General features: G+C 38.3%; 1 protein-coding gene across 19 annotated transcripts in view; it reads right to left on the bottom strand.

Moving 5' to 3' along the window:
- ARMC2 (armadillo repeat containing 2) overlaps positions 1-15317 on the bottom strand; it is an 83601-nt gene that overhangs the window by 10071 nt on the left and 58213 nt on the right. For 12 of the 19 annotated variants that reach the window (XM_083433471.1, XM_083433470.1, XM_083433469.1 and 9 more), the window contains 7 exons: positions 13733-13932; positions 8967-9043; positions 7649-7735; positions 6596-6771; positions 5169-5271; positions 4235-4455; positions 454-599 (listed from right to left, as the gene is read on the bottom strand). In XM_083433471.1, coding sequence (XP_083289597.1) covers positions 454-599; positions 4235-4455; positions 5169-5271; positions 6596-6771; positions 7649-7735; positions 8967-9043; positions 13733-13932 — 1010 coding nt within the window. Of the gene's footprint in view, positions 1-453; positions 600-4234; positions 4456-5168; positions 5272-6595; positions 6772-7648; positions 7736-8966; positions 9044-13732; positions 13938-15317 lie in introns of all 19 variants that reach the window. The other 7 variants (XM_083433459.1, XM_083433458.1, XM_083433462.1 and 4 more) reach the window with 1 other exon arrangement.

Below are 15317 nucleotides of genomic sequence, written 5' to 3' on the forward strand. Positions count from 1 at the left end.
TCAGGCAAGGCAAATGCAAGCAGTGGTGCCACCAGGTCAGAACTTTGGGGTCCAGGGCCTCACTCAGTGAAATTAGCAAAACACCAGAGAGCTAGCTTGCCATGTTGTGAAGTAAGCAAAATAACCAACACTGCTATTTAAAGAGAAAAGGGGCACCATAAAAACCACGAAGTCCAGGGTCTAAAATTCCCTAACTGCAAAGAAGCTGACTTCGGTACTTAAGGACTGTTTCTGCGTATATCCATTTATGTGACTTAAGTCTATGAGGCAGAACATTTCCCCTTCAAAACAATATCCACAACAATATTTCAAGGATTAAAGCTGCACACATACAAAAGATGGTAGTACAAAATAAACCAACATGGCTGGGGATGGAGGTGAAGAAGTGGGTGCTGCAAGTATTTGCTCCATGGGAAACAAAAAACTGTATTGTATTTCTTTAAAGGACTTTACCTGAATATTCTGGCCACATTGGTGCAGACATCCTTGTCGTTCATACGCTTCTCCAACATCAGACAAAGCTCTGGAATTGCTTCAGAGTCCAGGAGCTTGCACCTTGACTGAGGCAAGTCAACCAAGTTCCGCAAAGTGGCAGTGAGCTGGAGAAAATATATTTAAACATGAATAAATCATCACATTATTATCAGTCCCAGACACTTTTGAAAATTTAACAAGGTTAGATCTAGCCTAAGCCTCCTCTGATGGCCGCTCTAAGAAACTCTACAGACATGTATGAAATAGTGTGGATTATTTAAACTCTGGAATATGAAGCAATGATACAGACATAATTTTAAAAAACAGGATAGAGGACAGCACGAGTCGCATTTCTCTATTTTGAAAGCAGACAGTATGTTGTTCCTTCCCTGGAGACAAGTGAATCCATCTCCTCCTGCCTTTTGACCTGTCTTGTTCACTTAGTATCTCTTCATAACTGGGCAGGGAACTACTGCATGTGCGTGTGATGATCCTTCCTTTTTTTTAGCCAAAATACTAGAGCAAACCATGACAGACACTCCTGGATGAAACCAAATTTCCTAAACCCATTTCAATCTAGCTTCTGACCAAGGGTTGGGGCCAAGATTTACCTTCACCAGGAGATAGACAGAAGGGGTACAAATTCTGCCACTTTCAGCACCTTCATTTTCAGTATCCTTCTGGGCCAGCTTTGTGGATTAGAAGTACAGGATAATACTTTTGCAGTACTTCTACTCCTACCTTGCTGAAAGGATCCAGAAGGTGGTTTTAGGAGGCTGCTGCCCTTCTCTGCAGGAATTATCCTGCAGTGTTTCTCTTATATTTAACATCTGCATTCAACCGTTGGGGAAGGGGGAAGGTTGTCTTGCAGTTTGGAGTGAGATGTCACCAGTATACTGACAATACCCAGTTCTCCATTTCTTTTCCAACAGAACTAGCTTTAGCAGTTTCTTGAAATCAGTAATGCTTGCCCTGGATGAGATAACACTCCCCACAAAGAACCAGGAATGCATTTGGGGCATATTTCTGGATCTGAGTTTCCTCCTGGGTTGGTAAAGTTTTGCATGTGGCGCTCAGTGTGCCCCTTTCAGCACAAATTTCAATGGTGCCCTTCTTTAAACACACAACTTGTAATGTGCATGCCCTGATGACCTCACAACTTAACTACTATATTACAGTTTGTGTAAAGCTGCCCTTGAAGATAATTAGATAATTCAGCTGGTTCAGAATACAGCAGGATATGTCCACCACTAACTGCATGGAGTATGTTATGCCATATTACAAGAACTTTGCTGGTCATTGTTGCCAGCCTAATTTCAATGTGCTGATTTTAACTTTATAAACCCTGCATGGATCCATCGTATTTGACAATTTGTCTTCTTACACATGTACTTTGCTATGCCATAAAGTAGGAAGCATCAGTAGCAGAGACTGGTTTCTACCAGCAGTAAAGCTTTTTTTGACATAGCATCCACAAATCAGAGTTCACTGCACAGATTCCTTTCAGAAGGCAATTTAAGTGTTTTCTTTTTAGGCAGGCCTCTGGTTTGTCAGTGACTGAGAGCTATGGCTATTTTAATTTTTGGTTCCACATGTTAATGCTGTTTAAATGTTGACTTTTTATATTTTGCCTTTCATGTACTTCAGAGCATTCCAAAAGAAGACTATACATACAAACAACTGGTAAAGCCAGCAAGGACAAGATTGCCAATAGTGGGACAGGTGGTGGTGAACAGCAGCTTTGGGGGTTTTTTAAAGCTTCCTACATTTTGGATGTGTTCATTTGCTACTCTATGAATAGCTAACCCACTGAACAAAAATAACAAAATGTGAACTGAGATATGAAGGAAGGCAAGCTGGGGTTGCTCTGGAACAGTGGCAGCTAGTTAAAGGGAGCTTGCCTTTGTAACAGAGCAACTTTTGTTTTTTCTGGAAGCTCACACGCAAACCATGAAGTCAACAACCCTTCAAGAATCTGGTATTCAGAGGTATACTTCCTTCCATGGAAGAAAACAATCATGGCTGGCAATAATTCCAGCAGTGAATTCTACACCCTATATGCTGTGTGATGACATACTTCCACTTGACTGTTCTGAATTTGCTGCCAACTGATTTCATTACATGACCCTAATATGAAGAGAAAAGGATAAAAAGTCTCTCTATGCACTTTCTCCATCCCATTCATAAACTTATAATCCTTTCTCATATAGTTATCTTTTCCAAAAATATAAAATTCCCAATAATACTCCAGCCTTTCCTTGTAGAGAACATGCTCCAATGCTTTCATTGTTTTAGTTGCTCTTTTCTGTATTGTCTCTGGCTCTGCTAAGTTGTGAGTTATATCAACAATATTGTTCTCTTGGAGTTGCATCTCCTCTTCTACAGAGTGATGACCACAATAGTAATGATAATCTCGGTTAATTCAACATTAAAATCCCTCCAAATTGTAAACTTTCTACAAAGCACAATACAAGCAAAAGGGGGGGTTGTTTTGATGAGAACTTTACCAATGACTCCCACTGCTAGACTTACATAAATGCCCTTTGCAAAGTGATCTGCATGTCCCCTCTACTCTTGTCAATAGTCAAACTCCAATTTCCATGTTTCATCATCATCCATACTGGAACAAGAGCTTTTTCATCGGCTGTTGCTGCTGTACGGAACATCTATCTTGCATCTCTTTGCTTCACTGATTCTCTATCCCTTTTCTAATCTCCTCTGAAAATTGCCTCTCTGCTAGCTTGCTTTTGCCTCTTAAATAATAGAATAGGGCATAAAGACATTTGATTCCATTCCTTTATCACTTTTTCCCCAACTTGCCAAAAGCATAGAAAGTAGTCAAAACCTTTTTTTTTTTTTTGCCTTCCCTTGCTGAAGTACTACTATTTTCTCATAGTGACCCCATGATTACTATACACTACAGTCCAACACCACCATATTGTTTGTGTGCATAACAGGTAAGATAGATAACTGTAAGAGCATCAAACAGCACTTCCTATAAGCTTGCTCTGGATCCCTTTCAGGATTTCGTTAATCACTAAAATAAAGCACATGTTATTATATTTAGCAAAATAGAGCTTTTTTTAATTTATGTGGCAGAATGTTTTGGCTTCCAGAATACTTTTATTTTTCCATATCTTCATTATTTGTAAAGGGAATCCTTCTAAGAGTAATACTTCATTACCTCTTCATTTTCAAGTGATCATAGCAGCTACAATTGTATATGTAAAGTACAGGAAATAAAACCAGAGACTAAGATTCAAGAGATTAGTAAGTATGTTGAAATAAGGGGTATGGCAACTCTAAACAAATTCATCTAGGCAACATGAGCTAGTCAGAGAAGATAAATTTGCACTACACTTGAACAAGATTTGAATGGATTTAAATAAGTGTGGAATGATAAATAGCAGTGATTGGTAATGCTTTCCTTTTGATATAAGGAAGCTCTAAATAAAATAAAGTTGGTGTTTTGTATTAACAAATGATAACCAGTAGAAATCAAAATATCTAAGGGGCAAAGTCAAAAGTGTTTTTAAAAGATAATTGTGTGTATCTTATACAGGAATATATAAATTGCTATCTTTAGTTATTTTTTATTTGTCCCTATATTTCCTATTCTTTACCATAACTTGTGAAGCTCCAACTGTTATACATAAATACACACGTACCGGTTTTCTCCCTATCATTGTTTTATATTTCATGCAAAGTCTCAAGACTGGTCCCAAATCTTATCTGGTTGAAATAAAAGTTTAACTCTGACCTGAACCAAGAGGTGTCCTGAACTGGAAAACCGAGCATCATTTTCATTAATTTCATTGATCTGCTTCATGAGTTGCAACAGTATTTCAACAGTTCCCTTGCTGACCATCTCATTAATGAGCTTTGCATTTCCAGAAATGAATTTTATAGCGCCCATACAATAGAGAAAGGCCTCAGTGGTTGCTTGCAAGTCTTCAGCTCTCAGAACTTCTAGCAGAGAATCTATGGAGAAAATTGTGAATGCTAATCTGAACAATGCTTATTGCCTCTTACCTTGAAGTGACCAAGAGTGGGAGTGCCCAGACATTTGCACAAGGGAAATTCCCCACCTCCTCCTTCCCAAGGCAGCCTGCTGTTACACCCCCCCAAAAAAACCCTGTTCTGAAAAGGAACAGGGCTGGGATGAGGGGCTGCAGTATCAGGGAAACTGGCTGGAGGGAGCTTGGGTGAGCAAAGCTCTGATTCACACAAGCTACCGCCACCCAATTTTAGAGTGTACATATGCAAGACTCTAAGTAATCAAAATGAGGTAACATAATTACTGATTACTTTCTGGTATCAAATACATTCACTACCTTCAAGATAGCAGGCTGGCTGAATTTAGATGTGAGCTGACATTTTTTTTGGTGCTCAGTTGTGGTTTATTTGAGTTCAAAAGGTTAAAATAAAAACTTCCCTCCATCCTTGAAGTATCCAAGGCAGACATACCTGGATACTGAATAGTGTGGGAAATTCAGAGTGCTTTATGCTCGGGGGGGGGGGGGGGGAGGGGGGAAGCAATCTAAAATCAAAATGCAGCCTGGAAATCATTGCATTCCTGCTTCATTTCTAGACTGCTCCATTTCCCCCAACAAATTAAATGTGTATTTTCTCTTATAAATTACCCAAGAAATAAAACATGGGTACAGCCATGGTAGAATTTATAAGATACTTACCCAATATTTGGTCATGTTGAATGATGGAATCATTTTTTTCATTTCTGCTTATTTTAAACACCAGTTTGCAGACATTAAGCAGGTTCTTTCCACTTACTTTCAGCTGCAAATAACACAGGGAAAAAGCAACATCAGTGCAATCAATACTTGATGGGGAAATCTGTTTTAAATAGACAAGGATCAGTGTGTCAAAAAAGTGCAGGAAGGACTTGATGGGTTCCCAAAAATCTTAAACTATGGTTTAGGAAGCTGGGGTTGTTACATCATAACTGGCTGTCTGGCATAATTAATCACAGAATTCTCAGACTCTCCTTTCCTAACTGTGCTCTTGAATTCCTGGGCAAAAGTGATATAACTGCTCCTTATCCAAACAAGCACACACACATATAAAGGTACATGCACACGCGCACGCACACACACACACACACACACACTGGTGAGAAGATATGGAAAGCATGCATGAAATACTACACAAAAATTTAATCAGGCATAACACAAAATAAAGGGTGCAATTCAAACCATTTATGCAATTTTTAAGTTCCACTGTTTTTGGTGTGAGAGATTTAAGCATGAGCTTGATTTCAATGAGACTACAACCTTTCATGGGCAATATATATTAAAAGCATAGAAACCAAAAGGCAACTAAATGACTCGTTCATATTCATGTGCTTAAGTCAGAGATCTTTACAGATGTGCCTAATTTTACCTGTATTGCACTCATGATTCTGAGGTCTATTTTTATAGGAGTGAAGGGTTTTTGTACCAATGCAGTTTAAAATCTAAAAATGAGAACGTCATGTCAGAATGGCTGACAAGACTGTTCCTGCACACCCATTACAGCCATTCAAGCTCTATTAAAATGTTCACTGAGTATGAAAACTAAAAGTATGCAAATGAGTTTCGCCTCTTTCCCTCCAATATTTTCAACGTGGAATAAGAGCCTATGATACATAGAGCAGTGAGAGACTCATAAGATTTTTTCCCCAGATCCTTAGGTTTTTTAATCAGAGATTTCATCTTTTTTATTGTGGGTTGCATTTTAATGGTTTATTTCTGACAGGAAGTTTCTGTGGCTTTACTTAACAATCTAATACATCTGATTCACTTGAGAGAGGCTTATAATTTTCCAGTTTGATGCATAGCACAGCATTAACAGACAAATATTCTGGATATTCTGGGGCGCTAAAACCAATAATACAAAACATATATTTGGGATACCATGTAGCAATACAGATTTTTGTTTTAATAGGGCAATTATTAAAAATCACATGCACACAGTATTTGTATTTCATACTTATAAAACTATATTAATTCAGTATTTTTGAACTTCGGGTTTAACTCTGTGTGTTCAATTTCACACAAACAGGGAGCTTAAAGCACATACAAAACATCAAATTGCACCATGATCCCTCCACACTTTAACTTACGCCCAGAATAATTTTTGCAAGTTTCAGGCCAAGCGGATCCGAAGCAATGTCAACTAATTTGTATAAAGTCTTCAGAAGCAAATTTCGTCTTTTAAATCGCTTGCAAAGCATATTTCCTTCCTCCAAGGCCTTATAGAGAATAGTACAGGCACAGCAAAGTCTTTCTACGTTGTCCTCTATTTGATATGGAAAAGAATAAAGCAACATCAATTATCAAACATTTTTCAGAGTCACCAAGAAAAAACAAAACCATAAATTGACTAAAAGAAAGAGTTACAGAGATATAAGAAACTCAGTATCAAGCATGATTCTACAAACTGTAGCCTAAACCTGAAACCTTTAGGTCAGTGGTGAGGAATCTCCAGCCCACGGGCCTAATTAGGCCCATCAGCTCTCTCCATTTGGTCTGTACTGTAATGCCATTTTGGCCAAGCTGCGCCCACCTGCCCTATTCATAGATGCCATATATGATGTCATATGTGGTGCAGGTAAACATGTGGCTCAGCCAAAAGGGGTTTGCAGGCATCACTGATCAGCTGATTGACAACACTTGCAAAGCACCTCAGGTGCTGTGAAGCCCTATGCACAATGCTTTGCAACCTTCAATGACCAGCTGATCCTTGGAACTTGCAAAGCATTGTGCATAGTGTTCTACAAGCACTAATGATCAGCTGACTCTCAGTGCCTTGCGGTTTATGCTTTTGCCCCCATGGTTTGATTTCACACCATGCAGGCAAAAGCAGGTCACCTGATATCATGGTGATCTGCATCAGCTGAATGTCATCAGCATACTGATAGCGCACTGCCCAAATCTCCTAATGACCACTCACAGTGGCTTCGTGTACATGTTAAATAGCATTTCCCCCTACCCCAAATCTGAAATGGCAGTCCTGATCATAGTGCTGAAAAGCGGATGTGGATCACGCCCTCAACCATAGGCCACAACATATTACCAATGCAAGAACATTAATTGGAATATCAATTACTGGAAGTAAGTATCAGAAAATCTATTTTGTGAAAGTCATAACAAGTATCATAGAAACCATTATGCACCAGACTCTAATTCATGTAGAATTGGTAAAATTTTCATATTCCAGTAGTTTTCTTCCTCTTCTGTCTCATTAGCTTCCAAAGTATTTTCTGAAATTTGAAAACATGTTATTAAGTGACCACACAATGAAACTTACACAACATATGCAAAACTGATTTTAACAACCATATTAATACTTTAGAATGTGTAAATGGGTGGAATCTTAACAATCTAAAGTACAGTATCTGCCTAAGCAATAAAAAATTATTTAAGGTTATTATTTTCAACTAACTCAATGTATGTTTGATTTTTTTTTTAAAGGAAACTTAAACAACAAAAATTGACAAGTTGAACAAAATGTCTTGGTGGTTTGTCAGTCATAACCACATCTTTGCAGTCTGGTCAGAGAAATGACATTGGCTTGCATTTATTGGCTGCTGTTCTTAGTATGTAAATACAAAAGCCTTAGCAACACTGAAAGTCGAACCCTTCCAAGCTTACTGTTTCAACCTTTTTGCAGAAGCAATGGAAAAGAAATGCACTAAGCTTTACATATAAGTGAATCACTCTAACAGGTTCTTAGCAGTGTAAAATAGCTTGACTGCCTAATCTATGTCAATCTGTACTAAATGAGAATGTATATTGGGCAGCTGCATACGAATTCTAACCACTGCTAGCATATCATAATACTGAGTGATGATGTTCTTTTGCAGCTTCTGAATGCTCCATTAAAAAGACTTTTGTAATGGGTTGCTTCCAATATGCCTGTTTAGCAAATTAGAGTACCAGGCAGGTTGAATCACTTCTAGCCCAGTTTTTAATTAGAAGGGAACGCTCAAAAATTATATAAGTGAAACAAATCTAATGGCTATTTCAAATTTCAGGTATAGGTTATATTTTTAGTTAGAAAATAAATAAAACAGAACATCATGTCTATTCAGAAATTTGACAGAAACTTGACACAATGCAGCAAGGTGTGAAAGCTGGCATGGTGCAACTTTTAGATTTAGTTGGCATGCTAGTATCAGGCACAATCTTTCCTAAGTACGTTTACTTGGAAGCAGACCCCAGTGAATTATTTCCAGGTATTATGTTACAACACCCTGTAAAATGTTAGCTGTGAGTACTTCTTGAAGAAAAATGTTGAGAAAGAACATAATTAGCAAATCACATGTCTGACTGCTATCACAATAAAAACAGCTTCATGAAAAAAATCAGATGCTTACAACTATGCATATCACTTATGTTTTCTAAATGCAAAGGTGCAACCCAACAGTGTACAAGAAAGAAAACCAGTAATTTTTTAAAAAAATCTATGCTTAACCAAACGATGTGATGTACCTGACACAGTTGCAGACTTAGTCCACTCAGAGTTTTCTGGGCATGATGAAGGACTTTCTTGCCCGTTAACCTGGTCACTTAAAAATGGGAGATGAGATTAACACAGAGAAAACTGTAGGTACACATCATGTACATAGTAGCACTTTCAGCTTTCCATGCACACAACTGGGAAAGTTATTTTTGGAAAATTGAAAGTGCACCTCAGTGCTGGTAGAACTTCACCAAATCACCCCCCAGGAAAATGCACACACTGTAGTCTCAGACTCTGGGGTTTTCTCAGCAACCCAAACTAGAACATAAAGGCCAACTTTCTGATAAACTGGAAAATTGGGCTTCCCCCCTAGCCCAATAACTTCCTATTATCTGATTGGGACTACCAACCACAGCTCACAATCAGAGGATCAATGCAGAGGCTGCCAAGTGTTGACACTGTGAAACTTCTTGGCCTAAGTTAACTCACCACAATCAGTTTGGGAATCTTATAGATAGAGCAGGAGTCTGTCTGCTCTGTCCAGCCTTAGCTAAGCAAAATAGCCATAAGTTTATTTACGTCTTCTGGTGCCAGTCTTGAAAGCCAACAGGCAATCCCCAGCTGAGGCAAAAGGCCCATCATCATATTATATACATTTTAACCAGCTAGTTTTAGGAGCAATGAAAGCCCAAATAGTATTTCCTCCTTTTGTGCTTCCACCTCACTGATTACTACCAGTACCGCTTGGGTTTACCATTATCATAAGTGAGACTGTCAATTGTTTAATACAGTTAATAATTTTATATATTACTTACATTTTCCCACAAGTTGTATTTAAACAATATTTCACGAATCAATCAAAGCATGCTGCAGTTAAACCGTCAGGCCACAAGAGGCCGCCATTATTGAACATAAAATACTGACAAACTTCTTTTTCTATTCAAGACTAAGAGAATCAACAGTACAAAGGATTTTGCTGTCATGAAACAATGAAGTGAATCTAAATGTTAGCCTTAAATTCTACTTATGGTAATTTCTTAGAGCAACTGGTGCTCATGCAAAATGTATATATTAACATCTGATCTTCAAAAAAGGTATACATTTTATATTTTCAACAAAAATTTCAGGTAGATTTTATTTTATTTTACAAAAAAACCCTGTTTGCTTTGAAATACTCATCTATCATTTCCATACTGCTTTGCAGTGTACAAAGCAGTTAAGAGTCTGTGAATTCTCATTTCTGAGCTCAATTAAGACTTCCACAAAACAACCATACATCCATCTCACCTTTAAAATCCCCACATTTGTTGGTGCTTGTGAGATATAGACAATTCTCTTAATTATGAGGAGTAATTATCTAACCATCCCATTATGCATATTAAGCTTCTGTAAACCAACTTGGGAAGGCTTTGCTGTGAAAGGTGGCATAGAGTACTTTTAAAGAAACAAGAGTTCTGCTTGAATTTCAATGGTCCCGTGGTAATTTGGTCACAAAATGTTAATATGAAGCAACATTTACAGCCAGTGAATCCACTGGGCAGTTCTTATGGCTAGAAGTTCATGTCTAAGTTACTATCAAATTCCAGGAAAGGGGACACAAGGACAGGGGGAAAGGGGAGGAGGGGAACTAGAGCAGAAGCTTATGTTTGAATTAGATAGTTTTTTTTTACATCCCATAGGATTTTATACAACTCATACTTATGAGTAGGTCAATTGATTTCATTGGGTCTACTCTGACTTAGTTAGAGACAACCTTATAACTGTAAGCATGTACCTGAATAACATGGACATAAGAAAAATTAAAGGTGCCTATTACGTAGAGCAGTGCTTTTGTCAGTGTGAATACTAGAATTTAAAGAGCATCAATCCACTTACATAAGATTTTAATCCTACATACTTTGCTACCATAATTAGGCATAGTCAAATCATATTCACTAAGCACAGCGAAAATGAAATAGAACAATCTGCCTCAAAACTGGAGGGCATGTAAACATCCAGCATTCAAAAGTAATATGGATAAGAAAAAGTGAAAATGTGCCGATAGAGATAAATCAGTTTAGGTGAATGTAAAGAAATTTAACTGCAACAGTAATTCTGCGAAGTGACAAATTATTTGAGTGTACCTGCAAATTTAACAATTATCACTCTGTGCAAGGCATAGTCTCATCAATTATGAAGAACGGTAGATGCAAACCCTTTGCAAGCAAGTATTCACTTGGGGATGAAAACTAATTTCCAGCCTTGCTGCCATACAAAATGAGCAGAATGAAAGCAAATTTGGAAAAGCTCAATACGTTTTTGCGGCCCATGAAATCCGTTATACAAAATATTTTAGTATGAAGGGACATAAATCAGCTTAGGATGAAAACGAAGTATATTCTTTCCTTTATATCTGCCTCCTTCCACCAACTTGCCCCCCCCCCAACTTTTCCTATTAAATTTCAAGTGCCCTGTGTTTGGCATCCCATTCTGCACCCATTCCTCATTGCCTTTCAATCTCTTTCCTTTTGTTTGGTCTTTCCAATATACCGTAGAATGTGCAGACTTGGATTAAGTCCAGGACACAAGCTGTTTTCCAATAGCTACATTCTAAACTGTTAGAACTGGTTATCAAATTACCATATTTTTCGCTCTATAAGACGCACCAGACCACAAGATGCACCTAGTTTTTGGAGGAGGAAAACAAGGAAAAAAATATTCTGCTTTCACTGTGCAGCGATCCCTCTTGCTATTCTGGCTTCTGGGATAGCTGCACAGCCTGCATTCGCTCCATAGGACGCACACACATTTCCCCTTACTTTTTAGGAGGGAAAAAGTGAGTCTTATAGAGCAAAAAATACTGTACTTTCTCAGGCTCAGAGTTAAAGAAACTTTAGCTGATAATATTAGTCTGAAATATTACTATGAAACGTATTGTAAGAAACTCAAGTGTACTTAAGCATTAATTCCATCTTATTTTAGAAAAGTGATAGCATAGCAACAGCTGGCACAATCAGGTAATTGTTTGGTGGAGGAGAAATTGGGTACAAATTAATTAGACTTTTTTTTACTCCTGGCCTCTTGGAACTGGCAGATTCTTCTGCAGCAACAATTGCATGCATACAGTCCTGATCAATCTTAAGCAGAGCAGATGCACTGGTAAGAAAGGCAAAAAGTAGAACTGTTGGATGATAACCATTGGGGAATTAAGTATCAATGACACCTACTTGAATGGAGACAAAATGAGCATCTCACTAAAGTTAATAGTCCCAAGGACATTAAAAAAACATTGCTTGGGAAAATAGTGGTATATTTTTTCATTGCAATCATCTAACAAGGGCTCAGAATCCATGTTTTAGGGAATGTAGCAGAATGTCTGCATCCAATACCCTAGCCACTTCTTTTGTTTGTTTTTTGTTTGGAAGCTTCATTAGTTGTCATTATTGTTAAAGTAAATAATGTTCCTATAAACAATGCAAACAAATGTAGCATCAATTTTTGAGAAAGGGGTATAAGAGGCTTAAAATACAGCCTGGACAAGAATGATAGTTTTGACCCTGGGTCCTGTATGTTTAGATCCATAAAGAGTATTTGGAGAGGGACAGCGATTTGCTGTTGTCAGGAAAAGGGGCATAGGAAGTATTCCTTAATTTTGTAAACAGTTGTCTACCAATTTTTAAGCATTTTACAATTTACAACAGCAGGAAGCACAAAGTTTGGTGGTAAGATTCCTAACACCAATGCAAGAGGAAACCATTTGATCCTTTGATAGATTAGGAACTCGTTTTCCTTAACTGCACCAGTAGGTAAAGCTAAAAAGCACATGCCAAGGGGAGAAGCAAGCCAATGTCTTTTTAAGGGGTGGGCAATTGAACCAGGAATAAAGAAATACAATAAAATTTAATGAAGATGAAAATTAAACATACATACACAAATTTGGGTTGCTGCATTCAAAATCCCTGGGGGGAAATAGTATTATTATTATTGGTGTTGAGTAAAAGACCCCTGGGTAGTTAAGTCCAGTCAAATTTGACTATGGGGTACAGCGCTCATCTCCACTTTCAGGCCAAGGGAGCCAGTGTTTGTTCACAGAGAGCTTTTCGGGTCACGTGGCCAGCATGACTAAACCGCTTCTGGAGCAACGGAGCACCATGACGGAAGCCAGAGCACACGGAAACACTGTTTACCTTCCCACCACAATGGTACCTACTTATCCACTCACGCTGGTATGCTTTCAAACTGCTGGGTGGTAACATTATTTGAAAGATTTGTTTCATTTATAACTATCAGTAACTGGAGAGTTACTAAGAATTCCAAATAGTAGCATATTTTACAAGACGAATTTGAACACTGTTATCATCTTTAATATGTAAAATCATTTTTTTTGCCATGTAGTTGAAAAATAATGTTTTTATTTGGCCTTAATTTTTCAGCTAATTTTTCAGCAATAGTTATGGACCAGATTTAACTATACCATAAATCCTTATTTAATCCTTCTTAAATATATCCATTTTCTTGTGATAACCATCATGACAGCTAACAATGGTGTAGTGCCATGAAGCCACTCTCCTGACAGCGATACCCCTGCCACCTGGGACAGGTGGAAGGGCAGTGAGACCAGTGCTGTGTTGGTGCACTGCTGGAGCCAACATGGCCCTTCTGCATCCTGTGCCATCCTGCACCCTTGCACCACCCCAGTAAGCAACAGTGATGCTGATGTCAGCAGTGTGGCTCCATGACAGCACTGCAGCACACCAGCTGCTCCCACTTTTGAACATTTTGTGTGAAAATACCTGAAGATAAATAAAATACTGACCATTGATTGCTGCACTGAGGTGAAGGTGAAATGTCTGTCATTTGTGAATATACTTCGTCCCCTTCTATCTTATTTTGATGCTCTTTATATGTTAATGGAACACACTTATCCTTAAAGGTCAACTGGACAGTCAGGTTTTGACTTTCATCTCTAGTTCCAGAATGATCACACGTGGTAGGGTGGTCTTCAAAATTCAGTGTCTTACCTGTTTTAACAAAATGGTTAAAGTGTTCTTATAAAGGAAACAAACAGAAAGATGTCCTTAAAAGGACAGCTAGTCTTCTGAAATATTATTAGTCACATTGTAATAACTGTCCTTGCTAGCTGGCATTAACTAAAATAAGAGAAATCGGTATAAAAGGAACTGATGCAGGCTGGTATTCTTTCCATCAAAGTTTTTTCTAAAGACACAGGAACTCCTAATGACATCTTAATTCATAAGAGCTCTTACCTTTCTACTGTATAGAAACTTTTATTCCTAAACTAAGTGAAAATGTTTTATATACTGCAGCATCAGTAGTAAGATAAGGTTAAAGAAGCACACTCAAATTTAATAGTTTCCCCAAAGCAGTCTCTCTCTAACTTTCTTCCCAAAGGACAAAGCAGTGGAAATATGCTTTTGTCATGGATGCTATAGCTGAAATAATATTTCTGCACTACAAGGAGCTTGGACTAGATGACCCTCAGGATCCCTTCTAACTCTATGATCCCACCCCCTTGATTGAGAAGTAATTCCCCTCTACCTTCTTAGATAGTATAGAAATCAAGAACTACATATTGTATCCATATATATATATATATATATATATATATATATGAATGTGCTCCAATCTAACTCCCTGGCATTTCAACCCAAACCCTTCCTTCATACATTCAACTAAATCCTGCCCCCCCCCCCAAAAAAAGGGGATCAGTTTTTTTAAAAAAGAAACTATTGAAGATTTTGATGTATCTTCACTACAGTTGTCTGGATCCTTGGTTAGTTCTATTGGTGAAATGGGAGGAAGGTGACTTTTGGCGATTCCCCATCCCCCTGCAGCCCTTTACACCCACTGAAAGTCTCTGGAGGGCTCAGGGACTCTCTGGAACAGAGTGGTGGGGCTACAGGAGGAATTGGTGAAAAACTGCCCTCCCTCCTTTGGATTGTGGGTTCCTCCACTGGACTGAAAGTCTTCCATAGATGGAAGGAACCCATCCATTTGTAGAAGGTTAATTTATGGACTATCTACACGTGAGGATAGTGGCATGATAGTATTCATGACATTGATTTTGTTAAAATTAAATACCAGGCACATGGGGTGGTGAGGAGAATAGTCAGCAGAACAGCAAGGGGGGAGGGGGAAGCATGGCTTTCTAAATAGCTCAGTTGGCTAGAGAGGGGTGCTGATGACACCAAGGTTGCAGGTTCGATCCCCATATGGGACAGCTGCATATTCCTGCATTGCAGGAAGTTGGACTAGATGACCCTCAAGGTCCCTTCCTACTCTCCAATTCTATGATTTAAGCCTTCCCTCCCAGCCACAATCTCATTAAAGTCACACAAACACAGCCAAACACAGTAACTGGAGGTCCCCCCTCCACAAAA

This window comes from Podarcis tiliguerta (assembly GCF_965153285.1).
Source record: "Podarcis tiliguerta genome assembly, chromosome: 3".
Taxonomy (NCBI): domain Eukaryota; kingdom Metazoa; phylum Chordata; class Lepidosauria; order Squamata; family Lacertidae; genus Podarcis; species Podarcis tiliguerta.